General features: G+C 40.0%; 1 protein-coding gene across 2 annotated transcripts in view; it reads right to left on the minus strand.

Annotated features, from left to right (window-relative positions):
- Window positions 1-14,096, minus strand: part of LOC126457939 (uncharacterized) — a 422,121-nt gene that overhangs the window by 319,663 nt on the left and 88,362 nt on the right. For both annotated transcript variants that reach the window (XM_050094658.1, XM_050094659.1), the window contains one exon: window positions 2,868-3,163. In XM_050094658.1, the coding sequence (XP_049950615.1) occupies window positions 2,868-3,163 (296 nt within the window). The remainder of the gene's footprint in view (window positions 1-2,867; window positions 3,164-14,096) is intronic.

The following is a 14,096-nucleotide window of genomic DNA, read 5'->3' on the forward strand; positions in this document are numbered from 1 at the left end:
AACACTTGATACTGATATTTCAAACACAACTACACCACTTCTCACAGAAACAGATTCAAAGATATAGAATGACATATTTATCTGTGGACTGCTGTTCTTTTTATTTTCCATGCAGTTGGCCAATAAAAAGAATACAGCCTACTTGGAACATGTTATCGTTCTCAATGAACTACCTCTACTTTTATATGCATCTTTCAGCAGTATTTGGAATTTTGCCACTTCAGAGTGGCCAACCTTGTAATCTAACAATTAACTCAAATTATTTTAAAATTGTATGTTATAGGATCAATAAATTACATTTCAAATAGTGGCAGATGACAGTGCTGTAGAAAAACTGAGAGAGATGCTTTTCTTTTCTACATGTTTTACAAAGTTGGCAACCAGTTCTTACATATACAAAGCAAACTATTCACGAAAATGCTATCACCTGGAGGTATCTTCCAAATGTGGGTTGTGTGTAACATGTTCACTCACTTATCCAAAAGTTACACGAATTACCCAGTTATAAGGTTTTCGTTACAGGGAAAATTTACTAAAGTTCAAATCAAATAACACTCATCACACTTAACGCAGTAATCCCTATGTTTGATCCACTGATGGAAACAGTTTTTAATGTCATCCAGAGTTATAGTGGTAGTAGCTTCAGTAAGTTGCTTCACCGCTTTCATGTCCTGAATACACTTTTACTTCAGGCTGATTTCCATTCTAGAGAACAGTAATAAGTGTCAATGGGCGACATCTGTTGCGGTAAAGGTGAGTGTGAAACTACTGTGTGATTGCTGTTGGCCAAAAATTGTCTGACACTTTGTTCCATGTGAGCAATAACGTTGTTATGGTGAAGGATCTAGTCCTTTGATCAGCAAAATGCAGCCTATTTTTTCCGTAGTGTTTCAACCTTTAGTTTTGGTGCCTGAAAAAAGTGATGCTAGTTAACTGTAATACCTCTGTAAACAAAATCATTGTGAACCATCCTTTTTATGAAATAAAAAAGGAACTGCCATCATGTGGGTTTTCTCTTTTATTTTTTTCCAGTCATGATGCTGAGGTAGCTTCCGCTGGCTCAACTCTTGCCCAGTTTCTGGATCATATGCATACAGTTTCTGCTGCAGATTTCAAGAAACAAAACTTGTTGCTAGCACATTGCTCTGTCATGTTCATGAGTGAAAAATCAACATCTACAAAAGCAAGCATCTACATCTACATGGATACTCTGCAAATCACATTTAAGTGCCTGGCAGAGGGTTCATCGAACCACCTTCACAATTCTCTATTATTCCAATCTCGTATAGCATGCGGAAAGAATTAACACCTACATCTTTCTGTATGAGCTCCGATTTCCCTTATTTTATCGTGGTGATCGTTCCGCCCTATATAGGTCAGTGTCAACAAAATATTTTCGCATTCGGAGGAGAAAGTTGGTGATCGAAATTTCGTGAGAAGATTCCGTCGCAACAAAAAACGCCCTTCTTTTAACAATTTCCAGTCCAAATCCCGTATCGTTTCTGTGACACTCTCTCCCATATTTCGCGATAATACAAAACGTGCTGCCTTTCTTTGAACTTTTCCGATGTACTCCGTCAGTCCTACCTGGTAAGGATCCCACACCGCGCAGCAGTATTCTAAAAGAGGACGGACAAGCGTAGTGTAGGCAGTCTCCTTAGTAGGTCTGTTACATTTTCTAACTGTCCTGCCAAAAAAACGCAGCCTTTGGTTAGCCTTCCCCACAACATTTTCTATGTGTTATTTCCAATTTAAGTTGATCTTAATTGTAATATCTAAGTATTTAGTTGGATTTACGGCTTTTACAGCACACTGACCTAACTGACACTTCTCCATGGACAACAATTATTCACACAATTTAAGTTGATCTTAATTGTAATATCTAAGTATTTAGTTGGATTTACAGCTTTTACAGCACACTGACCTAACTGACACTTCTCCATGGACAACAATTATTCACACAATTCAAAACAAAGACTGGTAGAGGAACCTGTCACTATGACCTCTCCATCTTTACACAAAAAGTCTTATTACTTTTGGGTCCCCTAATTCTAGGAAAAGAACTAGAATAGCAAAATGTGAGTAAATAAGAATCTATTACTATTTTTGATTTCCTGTTTTACCTGAGATATGGGAATGACACACAGACATGGCAATAATTTCATACCACTACTGAAACCATCTCAATAAGAGAAGATAGAAAAATCCAGAATGGAATAACCAAAAGAACTTGAAGTGAACAGATTGATGCTGACCACTTAGAGGAAGCAATGAATGGCAGACAGGCACATTAAAAGAACGCTGTTCAATATTATTCAGTTTCTGGACAAAGTCTTATCAGCAGAAGAAACACACAGACTAATACATGCACACCTCATAAACACATACACATAAACATGGCCACTGTCATCTCTGGATGTTGTGGCCCCACTCAGAGAGAGAGAGTGTAGTCCATTAGTAGTCCATTAGTACATCCTGCTGCTCCTAAATATGACCATAATAATTAGATATCTGACAAGTTAATCTGCTGCAAACAATGTATGTCTGAATTTTACGTATGCCAATATGTTAGATAGAGTAAAAATGCTCACTTGCTGTGTAGAAATTGCTGAGCAGCAGATGGAGACACAAATTAGAAGTTGAAAGCCGCAACTTTACAACTGGTTTTTCAAGAGCACACACACCAGCCCCCGCCCCCCCTCCCCCCCAACTTTACAACTGGTTCTTCAGAGCATGTTCTCACACACACACGCACACACACACACACACACACACACACACACACACACACACAGAGAGAGAGAGAGAGAGAGAGAGAGAGAGAGAGAGAGAGAGACCTAAAATGTTTTTATTTTGAAATAACATACCTCAATTTTACTTCATACAGTCCATGATTGGTAACAATAATAATGGTGTCAATAGATGGAGCATCAATTTTCAAGTCACTAACTTTTTGTGGTAATACAAACTGACCCCCTTGTTTGTCCAAGTCTTTTGCATACTTCCTGTATCTGTCATCCTTCCTACTTTCACTCTGTTCTGTATCCCCTTGTCTGTTTGTTTCTTCTTTTCTTTGGTAGGATGCAGAGTGTTTAAACACACTTAAAATTCTTTCATCATCTTTAAACCCAAATGAATTTATCACCGAGTCAGGATTGTAATCCTGTAAAAAAGAAAATATTGCCACTATAGTACTGTAAATACATGTGAAAATTCCATTATTAAAGAGACATGAAGAACAATCAAAATGAACTGAGACCAAAGATATGGGGACATAAACAGGAGTGTACTGGCATTATTTATGCAGATTTCAACACTGCATAAATGACAAATTAGAGCTCATCATTACTGTTGCATATGGATAAAATCAGAAGCACAGCTCTGAAGTCTACTACTGGACCACATTTTCTAAATTCCACAATATTTCATCAAGGTAGCTGCTTGATATTGTTTGCTGGTTGCTGCTGGCAAGTAGCAACTGCAATGGTCTTCTTGCAGAGTCTGCACATGAGTGAGATAGTTGCTTCCACACTAACGAAGGTAGCACGGCACACCTTGATTCCCAGTACCACAGAACCAAGTCCCTGTCAGCACACTCTCAAATACCTACCATGGATAGACTTATCTTATTTTTGGCGTTTAGTAAAGTGTTGCATGTAAATGGTTTCACAGGATGCCTGAGGTGTTTTTAAAGGTTCCTATAACAAACAAAAACTTCACATCATAATTGTTTATTATTATTATTATTATTATTATTAGCTTCCAGTATATGATAAATAAATGTACCTGCTACTCTTCGATATTGCCACCATCACAGTTGCTTCCATACCACCACTCAGAAACAAATATATACACAGTCACCTAAAGTTTTCAAACAGTTACATCACCTACTGCGCCATCTCTCTGCTAGTAATTAACTGCCGATAACTGCTAAGGCAGTTACTTTTTTAATGGTGGCTTGTGATGTCTCTCTTATGGTATCATCCAAGCCATACATCAGAATTACACAGATTTCTTTTGAATCAAATATATTTTAGCCGATTTCAAATGATGCTGCAGGCCAATTTTAAGCAAGATTAAGTGGGTCAAAATTGAATTTTGGGACCCTCAGAGATTACCAGTCCTTTCACGTACATATCATATTTATAATAGGGGTAAATAAGGAAGTCTTTGCCCCAGTATTTTATTATATGAAACAAGGTATACACAGGTAATTACAAATATACATACTATTCTATGTACCTTACACTACTTTTCCACACAGACCCCACATTGGTTCTGCACTAAATTTGAGCTGCCCATGTGGCAGAATTTCTGATTGACTGTAGAACCTATGGCAGACTACTGGCTTTGCTTCATAGTTGCACGTGAATTGCTATCCTGCCAGGATTCTGCTTCAACAGAATAAAAAATGTGGAAATCACTAGGGGAGGGGTATAGACTGTATGGTGTTTGGTCCAGACTTAACCAGTGAAATGATTGGAGCTTGTCAGCAGTTCTGATTGCACATGTGGACTCACATTGTCGTGGAAGATACTACATTGTTCATATCGAGAATCCCTTGGCATTTTTTCCTGGTGACAGCCCATAGACATGACAGTGTGGAACAATAATTGTTGGCATTGATTGCTATACGTAGTGACATGAAATCTGGAAGGGGTGGTCCATGGCGATCCCAGACGACTTTTAACATCACTTTCCCAACAGATGATGCAGAACAGAATTTGTTGCCATAGGTGAACCCAGATGTTTCCACACCAAGCTCTGCTTCTGGCATGAAATAAAATATCTACATTTCATCACCAGTAAAAATGCAGTCGATGAACTGTCACCCTCCTCAGCATACTATTGCAGATGAATCAGTGAAGCAATCATTCACCTGCCTTTCATCAAGTCACCCAACTGCTTAGGCACCCACTGATGTGAAATCTTCTGGCACCCTAAGAACCTGTGTACAATGTCATAAATGCTTCCATATGAAATGCCGAGTTCCGGGGAAATGTCCTTGAGGTGCACACACTGATCCGCTTTTGTGATTGCATCCATGTGGGAAATGTTGTCATCAGTCAGTGGGGAATGTGGCCTCCCCAAAAGCTCATTGTTACGCAAGCCTTCACAGCCTTTTATGAATTTACATCACCACCACCACCACTACCACCTCACAGTTGTGAAAGTGAGACACTTTTCCCCATACATGTCCATGATGTATCACTTGCTGAGAGGTGATGGGCATCGCTTGCTGAGGCCTTACGGAGAAAAAGACAGACTGTAGGGAGACAGTTGTGGCACAGATAGGTGAATGTGCCAGTTTACGTTCCAAGCAACTTGCTGTGCTTTGCATGAATATTTGAGTTCATGGCAGGTAATAGGTGGTGGCGTGCCAAGGCGTACATTAATAGTTGTAGTAGACAGCAGTGGTTATGGAATAACATCGTGAAGTGTTATTAACCCACTGTGTATGGATTTGGCATGAAGAAAGCTCCAAAGTCAAACACAGTAACCACATGGAGGGGAGATTGGGGGGGGGGGGGGGGGGGGGGGGGAAGGTGAAGAGATGGCATTGCATAGTTTGCAAAAGTGAAATAAGGTGGATGCTAAGGACCTTTAATTGGTGTCACACCTTAAAGGCACTGTGACTGGTGGGAAGTTATGCTATGTGGCTGAACAAAGATGAACTCAACTTCGGCATGATCTGGTTGAGCATCTGCAAGTTTGAAAAACTTTGTTCATTGCCACTGCTTTAATTGTTTTAGTAGGGTTCACCCTCTTCCTAACAACGCTGATTTTGAATAGTTTTGTGTGAATTTTGTATATTATCCTCATCAGTGCTGGCTGCACTTGAAAGATGGGTATTACTATTATGTGTTCTGTTTAAAGCTGTTGTGTGATTTAGATTTTATTAAGCTATCTTAAGCAGTGCTGCACTTATTGAAACATATTCTAGTTTAATTACTTCAATTTGCAATCACTGGCCCATTAGCTTAACAAATTAGCTGTTCACAAATTTTTTTACTGTTGACTGGCTAATGCTAGAATTTAATTCTCGCAAGAAAATTAACTGATGAGTAATTTTAGTGATGCCATTGCCTGATGCTGTTATTTATTTAAAGTTGAGTTTTAAAGTCTCTCTTACCCAGTGAAAATATTCTTTAATAATAATCGCAGTAATTGTATATTACAGTCTTGAGCTCAGGGCGGATTAAGGGCTCATAAAATAATTGTATTTGTTGTTATATGTACGCTTGTTTTTTGTTTTAGAAGGTACCTGTACCAAACTGTAACCAGACTGTTCATAACACTACCAGTGGCCGTTGTTGGTGTAATATGGGGTCAGGGAATGTGTTGTGCCCATTATGTTAACAGCTTTGTAATTAATAATGTTTTTTGTTGCAGCTATTTAATTAATATGAAGTATTGTGATAAAGTGTTTAGAATTTAAAATTTTGTTGCCTCTGGATTATTATATTCCTAGCACTCCCAAGTTTGAATGTAATTTTGTCCTTTCTCTTGTGTTTATGATTGTTCTTGGGCTTTATTTTACTTGCTTGAAGCAGACTGCAACAACATGCCAGATTTCACTTCAAATAGCTATCCCACCTTCACCTAAACTACTTCAACAGTGGTCTTTCCCTTCCTGTCCCTCTGCAGCTCCCCAAACAGCCACACCATCAACCACCACACCTCTCCTGCAAACTAAGCTTGGCCAACCACCTTAATATCCCACAGCCTTCACCACTGCCTCCCAGACCTGTAATAACTCATAATCAGAAGAACCGGTCATAACAGTACAGTGTTCTCAACCTCTCACCCAAAGCACCCCCCCCCCCCCCCCCCAAATTATCTGTATTATCTAAGAGTCTCACTTTCAGCCCTAAACCTGCATTTAACCATGCTGCTTTGGTGAAGGACCTACTTTCCTTTACACATAATGTCAATTGGAAATATCACTTTGCAACCCAATCACAAAAGGTTTCCAACAGCAAACCTGACATTGAACCCTACCTTGAACAGTTCTGACCATGTTCCCAACTTGATCCACCATCAATACCTCGGAATCACCCCTTATAAGCCTTACAAGAATTCCTCACATCCAACATTGCTTCACAACCTTTCCTCAGGTCCCCACAACATGACCCTAATCTGTCCTCTGCAGAACTATAGGCTCCACATTTCCTAAAAATGGTGGCTCCATCATTATCCTCCCAGCAGAAAAAGGATCTACCATTGTGTTACTTGACCAACAGGAGTATGTTAGTGAAGGTCTATGCCAGCTGTCTGACACCTCTACATACAGCACCTGCCACCAAGACCCCAAGATTCAAACTGACCTGCAGTCCCTCCTAGAAACCTCAAGACCCCTCACAAGTGATTGCACCTCAATCCATAGAACTTCTTACCTCATCCAAACCAAGCATCCCCACGTTTTACATTCTTCATAAGATTCACAAACCCAATCATCCTGGTCATCCTGTAGCTACTGGCTTCAAAGCACCCACTAATGTATATCTGCCTTAGTTGATCAACACCTGCAACCCATAGTACAAAGACTTCCCTCCTATATTAAAGATACCAACCATTTCCTAGATTGTCTGAAATCTGTGTCCGTCCCACTCTCACCACACACCTTGCATCATTGATGCCATTCCATTAATTCCTTCCATCTCATCATTTATTCACAGTAACTACTCCTTTCTTCACTCCATTTTACTTTGCTACATCTTTCATTTTCTGACATGTCTATTTTTCACTGTTCCCTCTCCCACCTCTGTAACATACAATGCACTTACTTTTTCACTCTTATTAACTCATGCACAATGTTTTAGTAGTAATCTCTGTCTTGAATATTACCCAGTCTTCCACCTTCATGCTCTCAGGTTTTCAAATCTCATCCAGTGCGCTCCCCAACAATCAATCTTTCCTTCTCATCCCATCCATAAGTCTTCCCTGATCTGTGGTTCTGGGTGAATTTTACAAACTGTACCCCTTTCCCTAAGCTACTCCAGTGCTTTTCCTTCACCCTTCTTCCTTCTGCTTCAACTCTTCCACCAGAAGAAGTATCACTGGCTCCGTAAGCTTGTGAAAATTAGATCCTTTTGTGTGTGTGTTCCCCTGCTGCCACTTGGTGAGTAGATTTTTTTATTCGTCCAATTAGATTACATTTTACTTTTCATGGTTTACTGGCCTTGTCCATATGTATCAAAGAAATAAATGTCACACTGGACTAATTTCAGGCTTGTATATTGATTGGGAATGCAAAATTACACTTAAAAAATCATTTTGTTTGCAATGGGAGACAAAATGATGCTTACCCTGACATCGTGAGAACTGTTTCTTAGAGCTCACGAGAACTACAAACTGCAAAAGTGAAACTGCAAATATTTGCATTAACACCAGTGACAACACACCTGATGACTCCTACAACGGACACCATCTACTCACTGGTGTGCAAAACATAAGGACTAAAGTAACTTTCATTTGTCATGTCACTGTTAAGTAACATCTTTTTATGAAATTTAGTCCATACATAACTGCTACAGTATAGTACAGAAGGTAACTGAATGAAATACAGAATGAGACAAACAGAAATGACACTTCTGTTCAAAGACAATAATTAGACTCCCTGATTTATGGTACCCCCTGGACATTACAAATGGCAGGTCATACTTCTTAATAGGGTATGTGATCACCACAGATGGCAATGCATGCTCTGCAATGAGCTACCACTCTGGCCACTAGATTGTTAAGGAGTTTTTGTGGTAGGGCATTCCACTCCTCCACCAACATGGTTGGTAACTGCTGGATGGTTGTTGACGCATGAGGACACGCTGCAGTACATATCCCCACTGCACCCCCATGTGCTCCAACTGCCAAATATCCTCTCATTCCAATACAGTGTCACAATAACATCAATGGGTGCATTTCCCGTGTTCAAAGGATTGGATGTCAGTGTACACACGCAACATTGTGCCTCCCCAAACCATAACACATAGACTACCGAAACGATCATTTTTGACAAAGTTCTTGTGTGCACTATACTTTTCGATATCTAGCCATATGAGGGTACATCCAGCATTATCGAACACGATCATTTCGTTGGTCCAGGTGTTATGGTGTGGGGAGGCATAATGTTGCATGTGCATACTGACCTGCAAATTTCTGAAGGCAATACATTCATCCATCAATGTTATTGAGACACTTCACTCCTTTCTCATGTGCATCTTTTCAGGGGTACATTTGGCTCCGACTTCATTTTTATGGATGAAAACGCATGACTGCATTGAACTACACAGATGGAGCAGCTCCTAGAATGAAAGGATATTCAACGAACAGACTGGCCTGCCCATTCCCCAAATTTAAATCCCATCAAGCACAAGTGATATGCATTGGGGAGATGTACTGGAGTACTTTCACATGCACCAACGACCAGCCATAAGTTATCAACCACACTGGTAGAGGAACTGAATGCTCTACCACAAGAACTCCTAACCATCTTTGTGGACAGGATGGAAGAGCATGCATTGCTGTCTGTGGCGATCACATACCATATTGATAATCATTCCTGCCTTTTGAACTGTCCATAATGTCCAGGGTACCATCATGTATTGCAGTGACTTCAGTGTAATTTTTGTTTTCAAATAAAAGTGTCATTTCTGTTCATCTCATTGTGTGTTTCTTTTATTTACCTCCTGTAATAGACTGTAGCAGTTCTTTCTATGTATGGTCCAAGTTTCAATGAGTTATGTTACTTGTTGGTGATACATAATGCAAAAGTTACTTTCATTTTAAATTTTGCACACGTGTGTGTGTGTGTGTGTGTGTGTGTGTGTGTGTGTGTGTGAACTTGAGCCAATCACAGCTTCATTCCCTTTTCCTCATTAATTCACTGTCATTTTTCTTCCTTTTATCATTTTTTACCCTGTTGTTTCTTTTCTTGAGCCTTTGCAATTTTTTTTTTATCCTGATTTTATTTCTGAATTCTTTTTTGTCTCAATTTCTTCTGAATTTTTCAACCATTTCGGTCTTCCTCTGTTTCCTTCATCCAACTGGTCTTTAATTTACTTGCATTAAGATGGTTAAAAATTCTCTTAATGAGTCTTTTTTCATCTGTCCTACATAGGTGTCCATAGAAATGTAGGCATATTTTCCTAAATTTAGTTGTGATGATGTCTGTATTTTCACAGAGATCCTTTGTAGGTCGCCTGACCCAAGTTCTGTCTCAGAGAACAGTGCTGTGGATTTTTCTAAGAATTTTCCATTCTTGTTTCTCAATGTTGTTAATTTTTATCATCCCTCTAATTACTGTGGTTTCCACCACATACTAGACTTCTTGTACAACAACTATGTTGCAGTGTCACATTTTTGCATAACAAGATACTGCTCTTCTGTTGTAGTGATTCCATGACAGTTTGTAAGTATTTTGCAATTTGAATATTCTTTCTCTGTTGAAGACTGTATGCATGTGGACTGGATGGTTTCTATTAAGTACCTGAGGTGAGAGAGCTGTGAGATTTTACTATATAGTGTTTTCTGGAGGAGATTCTCTGTTGATTCAGTGTCCATATATTAAGCTTTTGTTGGGACATTTTCAATCCAGTTTTACAGGAGATCACCTGTTGTTTATACAAGGGTTGGAACTTAAATAGTGGCAACTATTCATTCACAACCGATACAAAAGAGCCACATGTCTGCGCCTGTTACTGTCCTTCAAAGTAGTCACCAGTGATGTGGAAGGTGTAGTATACCATTAGCAGAGCCTGTTCTGTTGATGGTGTGAATGTCGCGGTTTACTGACTGTAGAATCTCTGGAACAGTTCTGAAGCGAATGCCACGAAGTGGTTCCTTCATCTTCGAAATCAAATTAAAGTCAGAATGACTTAAGCCTGGGGAGTATGGTGGATGGTACAGTACTTCACAATCCCATCAACCGAACAGAGCAGCCACACCTTATCTGCATGCACCCATGCATAGTCGTGCAAAATAATGGGTGGGTTGCGCAAGAGGTGTCGCCACTTCTTTCACAAAGCTGGTCGCAGGATTTGCTCCAAAAATGAACAGTAATACTGTGCATTGACGGTCTGCCGTGGAGGGAACATAATGCGTTAGGATAACACCATCACAGTCGTACATGAGAATCACCATAACTTTCACCACACTGGGGTTCTGACACACTTTTGACTTTCGCGGCAACCCATAATGATGTCATCTGTTGGACCGGCGTTTCAGTTTTGGCTAGTACGATGTGGCCCAGGTCTCATCCAGTGTAATGGAAATGGAAATATCGTGTGGCTAGGGCCTCCTGTCGGGTAGACCGTTCGCCTGGGGCAAGTCTTTCACGTTGACGCCACTTCGGCGACTTGCGTGTCGATGGGGATGAAATGATGATGATAAGGACAACACAACATCCAGTCCCTGAGCGGAGAAAATCTCCGACCCATCCGGGAATCGAACCCGGGCCGTTAGGTATGACATTCTGTCGCGCTGACCACTCAGCTACCAGGGGCGGACTCATCCAGTGTTACAATACAGCATAAGAAAGCCTCTCCTTTGCACTCATAACGCTCCAAGTGCGTCTGAGCAGCATCATAACGTATCCATTTCTGCGATTCTGTCAAGTCATGCGGAACCCATTGTGATGCAATTTTTCTTATGCCCAGACATTCCTTCAGGATGCGAAGCACAGTCGTATGCTCTAATACGGTTTTGTGGGCAACCTCATGAATCGTATGCCATCGATCATTGTCCACTAACGCGGCAACAGCATGCACGTCTTCTTCAGAGACGCTAGGACGACCTGCCCGATGCATGTCTGCCAAAGTTTGCTGAACTTCGTTGAAGGCTTTTATCCAACGTGCCACTGTTCTCTATGGCAATGCCAATTCCCCGAATGCCTCCTGAAGACTCTGTCGTGCTGTATGACCTCTGGCACATTTAATCTTGAGCCAACTCCGTTGTTCCTGTTTTGAAAACATAGTGACACAGTTATGTTAGACTGCTCGCTCACAAGTGACTGTGATTCCCTCAATTGTGCACATGCTGGTGACGTGGAACGGGCAAGTCCATGTGCTCGGAGGTAAGGTAGGTATGTCAACAGCATGTGCTATCAGCAACAATAGTAGATTCGATTACATAGAGCCTCCTCAGCAGTGTTGCCACTATTTAAGTTCCAACCTAAGTATTTGTGCAATAACATTTAAATGGAGTATGAAAAACATAGAAAACTGACAATCACTTATGGCAGCAACAACATATAATTAATTATTAATTAATCAAGTAAAAGGAAAGGCTCACAAAGTGTCCACAGCAGTGTTGCCACTATTTAAGTTCCAACCTACGTATAGTGTTAGTCTGACTTCATACTAGTTGTTTGTTAATACAGCCAAGTCATACATAGAGGTCAAATATTTCATAGTGAGTATCTTCTTTCTCCTTTCCAATCTGGAAGCTATCCCCACAAAATCTATTACATAACTGCAAATATGAGATGGTTCTGATGTTCAAAAAATGTTAGTAATGTCAGGGATAATATCTTAAATGGAAACCAAAGACAAAAACTTGAATCCACAATGAGAGCTGATAAAGTAAATATGTATAAGTAGAAATATCAATATAATGGAAGGAAACATTCCACGTGGGAAAAATTATATATAAAAACAAAGATGAGGTGACTTACTGAACAAAAGCGCTGGCAGGTCGATAGACACACAAACAAACACAAACATACACAGAAAATTCAAGCTTTCGCAACAAACTGTTGCCTCATCAGGAAAGAGGGAAGGAGAGGGGAAGACGAAAGGAAGTGGGTTTTAAGGGAGAGGGTAAGGAGTCACTCCAATCCCGGGAGCGGAAAGACTTACCTTAGGGAGAAAAAAGGACAGGTATACACTCGCACACACGCACATATCCATCCACACATACAGACACAAGCAGACATGATCTAGTGACAGGAGGCATAGGTTTGCAGGTTGTACTTAGCTGGACTGCCTATTAATAACGTTATCTGCTTTGGGAATATGTAAAACTTCCTTTACCATAAGAAGGCATCATTAGCTGCTATCTGCCAGTAACAAACAGCAACCATCACCTGACAATTTCAAGCAGTTACTTTAAGAAAACATAGGAATTTATACAACCTTATCTGACGGCAGATATGTCTGCTTGTGTCTGTATGTGTGGATGGATATGTGCGTGTGTGCGAGTGTATACCTGTCCTTTTTTCTCCCTAAGGTAAGTCTTTCCGCTCCCGGGATTGGAGTGACTCCTTACCCTCTCCCTTAAAACCCACTTCCTTTCGTCTTCCCCTCTCCTTCCCTCTTTCCTGATGAGGCAACAGTTTGTTGGGAAAGCTTGAATTTTCTGTGTATGTTTGTGTTTGTTTGTGTGTCTATCAACCTGCCAGCGTTTTTGTTCAGTAAGTCACCTCATCTTTGTTTTTATATGTATAAGTAGAAAGACATATAAAAAAAGATAATTTCTACAAATTTTATATTTTAATGAAAAGTTTTATTATGTTACACCAGACTCAACTCTCACTAAATGAAGAATAAAGTTATGATTTATGAAGAGTCTTCCATCTGAGGTAACTGATTACATATGGTTGCAAGCACTTGATCTAATCTCAGAATAACAAAAAATATGTAGAATTAACCAGAATTATGTCACAGGCTTCTACCAGCTCATCTGTCAGGTGAACCTGTGGCCAGGAACCAAATCAACATTCGTAACTATGTGAGTATTCCAAATACTGGGATGATGTTATCATCTTAAAATCTTGGTTTTCCTCATTATGATCTAGTGACAGGAGGCATAGGTTTGCAGGTTGTACTTAGCTGGACTGCCTATTAATAACGTTATCTGCTTTGGGAATATGTAAAACTTCCTTTACCATAAGAAGGCATCATTAGCTGCTATCTGCCAGTAACAAACAGCAACCATCACCTGACAATTTCAAGCAGTTACTTTAAGAAAACATAGGAATTTATACAACCTTATCTGACGGCAGACATGTGAATCATATACTCAACAGATCTGTCAGAAAAGCCTGAAAAGTCACACATATAGATCAGTATGATATCTCCTGAATATTCCATTGACTATTT

This window comes from Schistocerca serialis, chromosome 2, assembly GCF_023864345.2.
Source record: "Schistocerca serialis cubense isolate TAMUIC-IGC-003099 chromosome 2, iqSchSeri2.2, whole genome shotgun sequence".
Taxonomy (NCBI): domain Eukaryota; kingdom Metazoa; phylum Arthropoda; class Insecta; order Orthoptera; family Acrididae; genus Schistocerca; species Schistocerca serialis.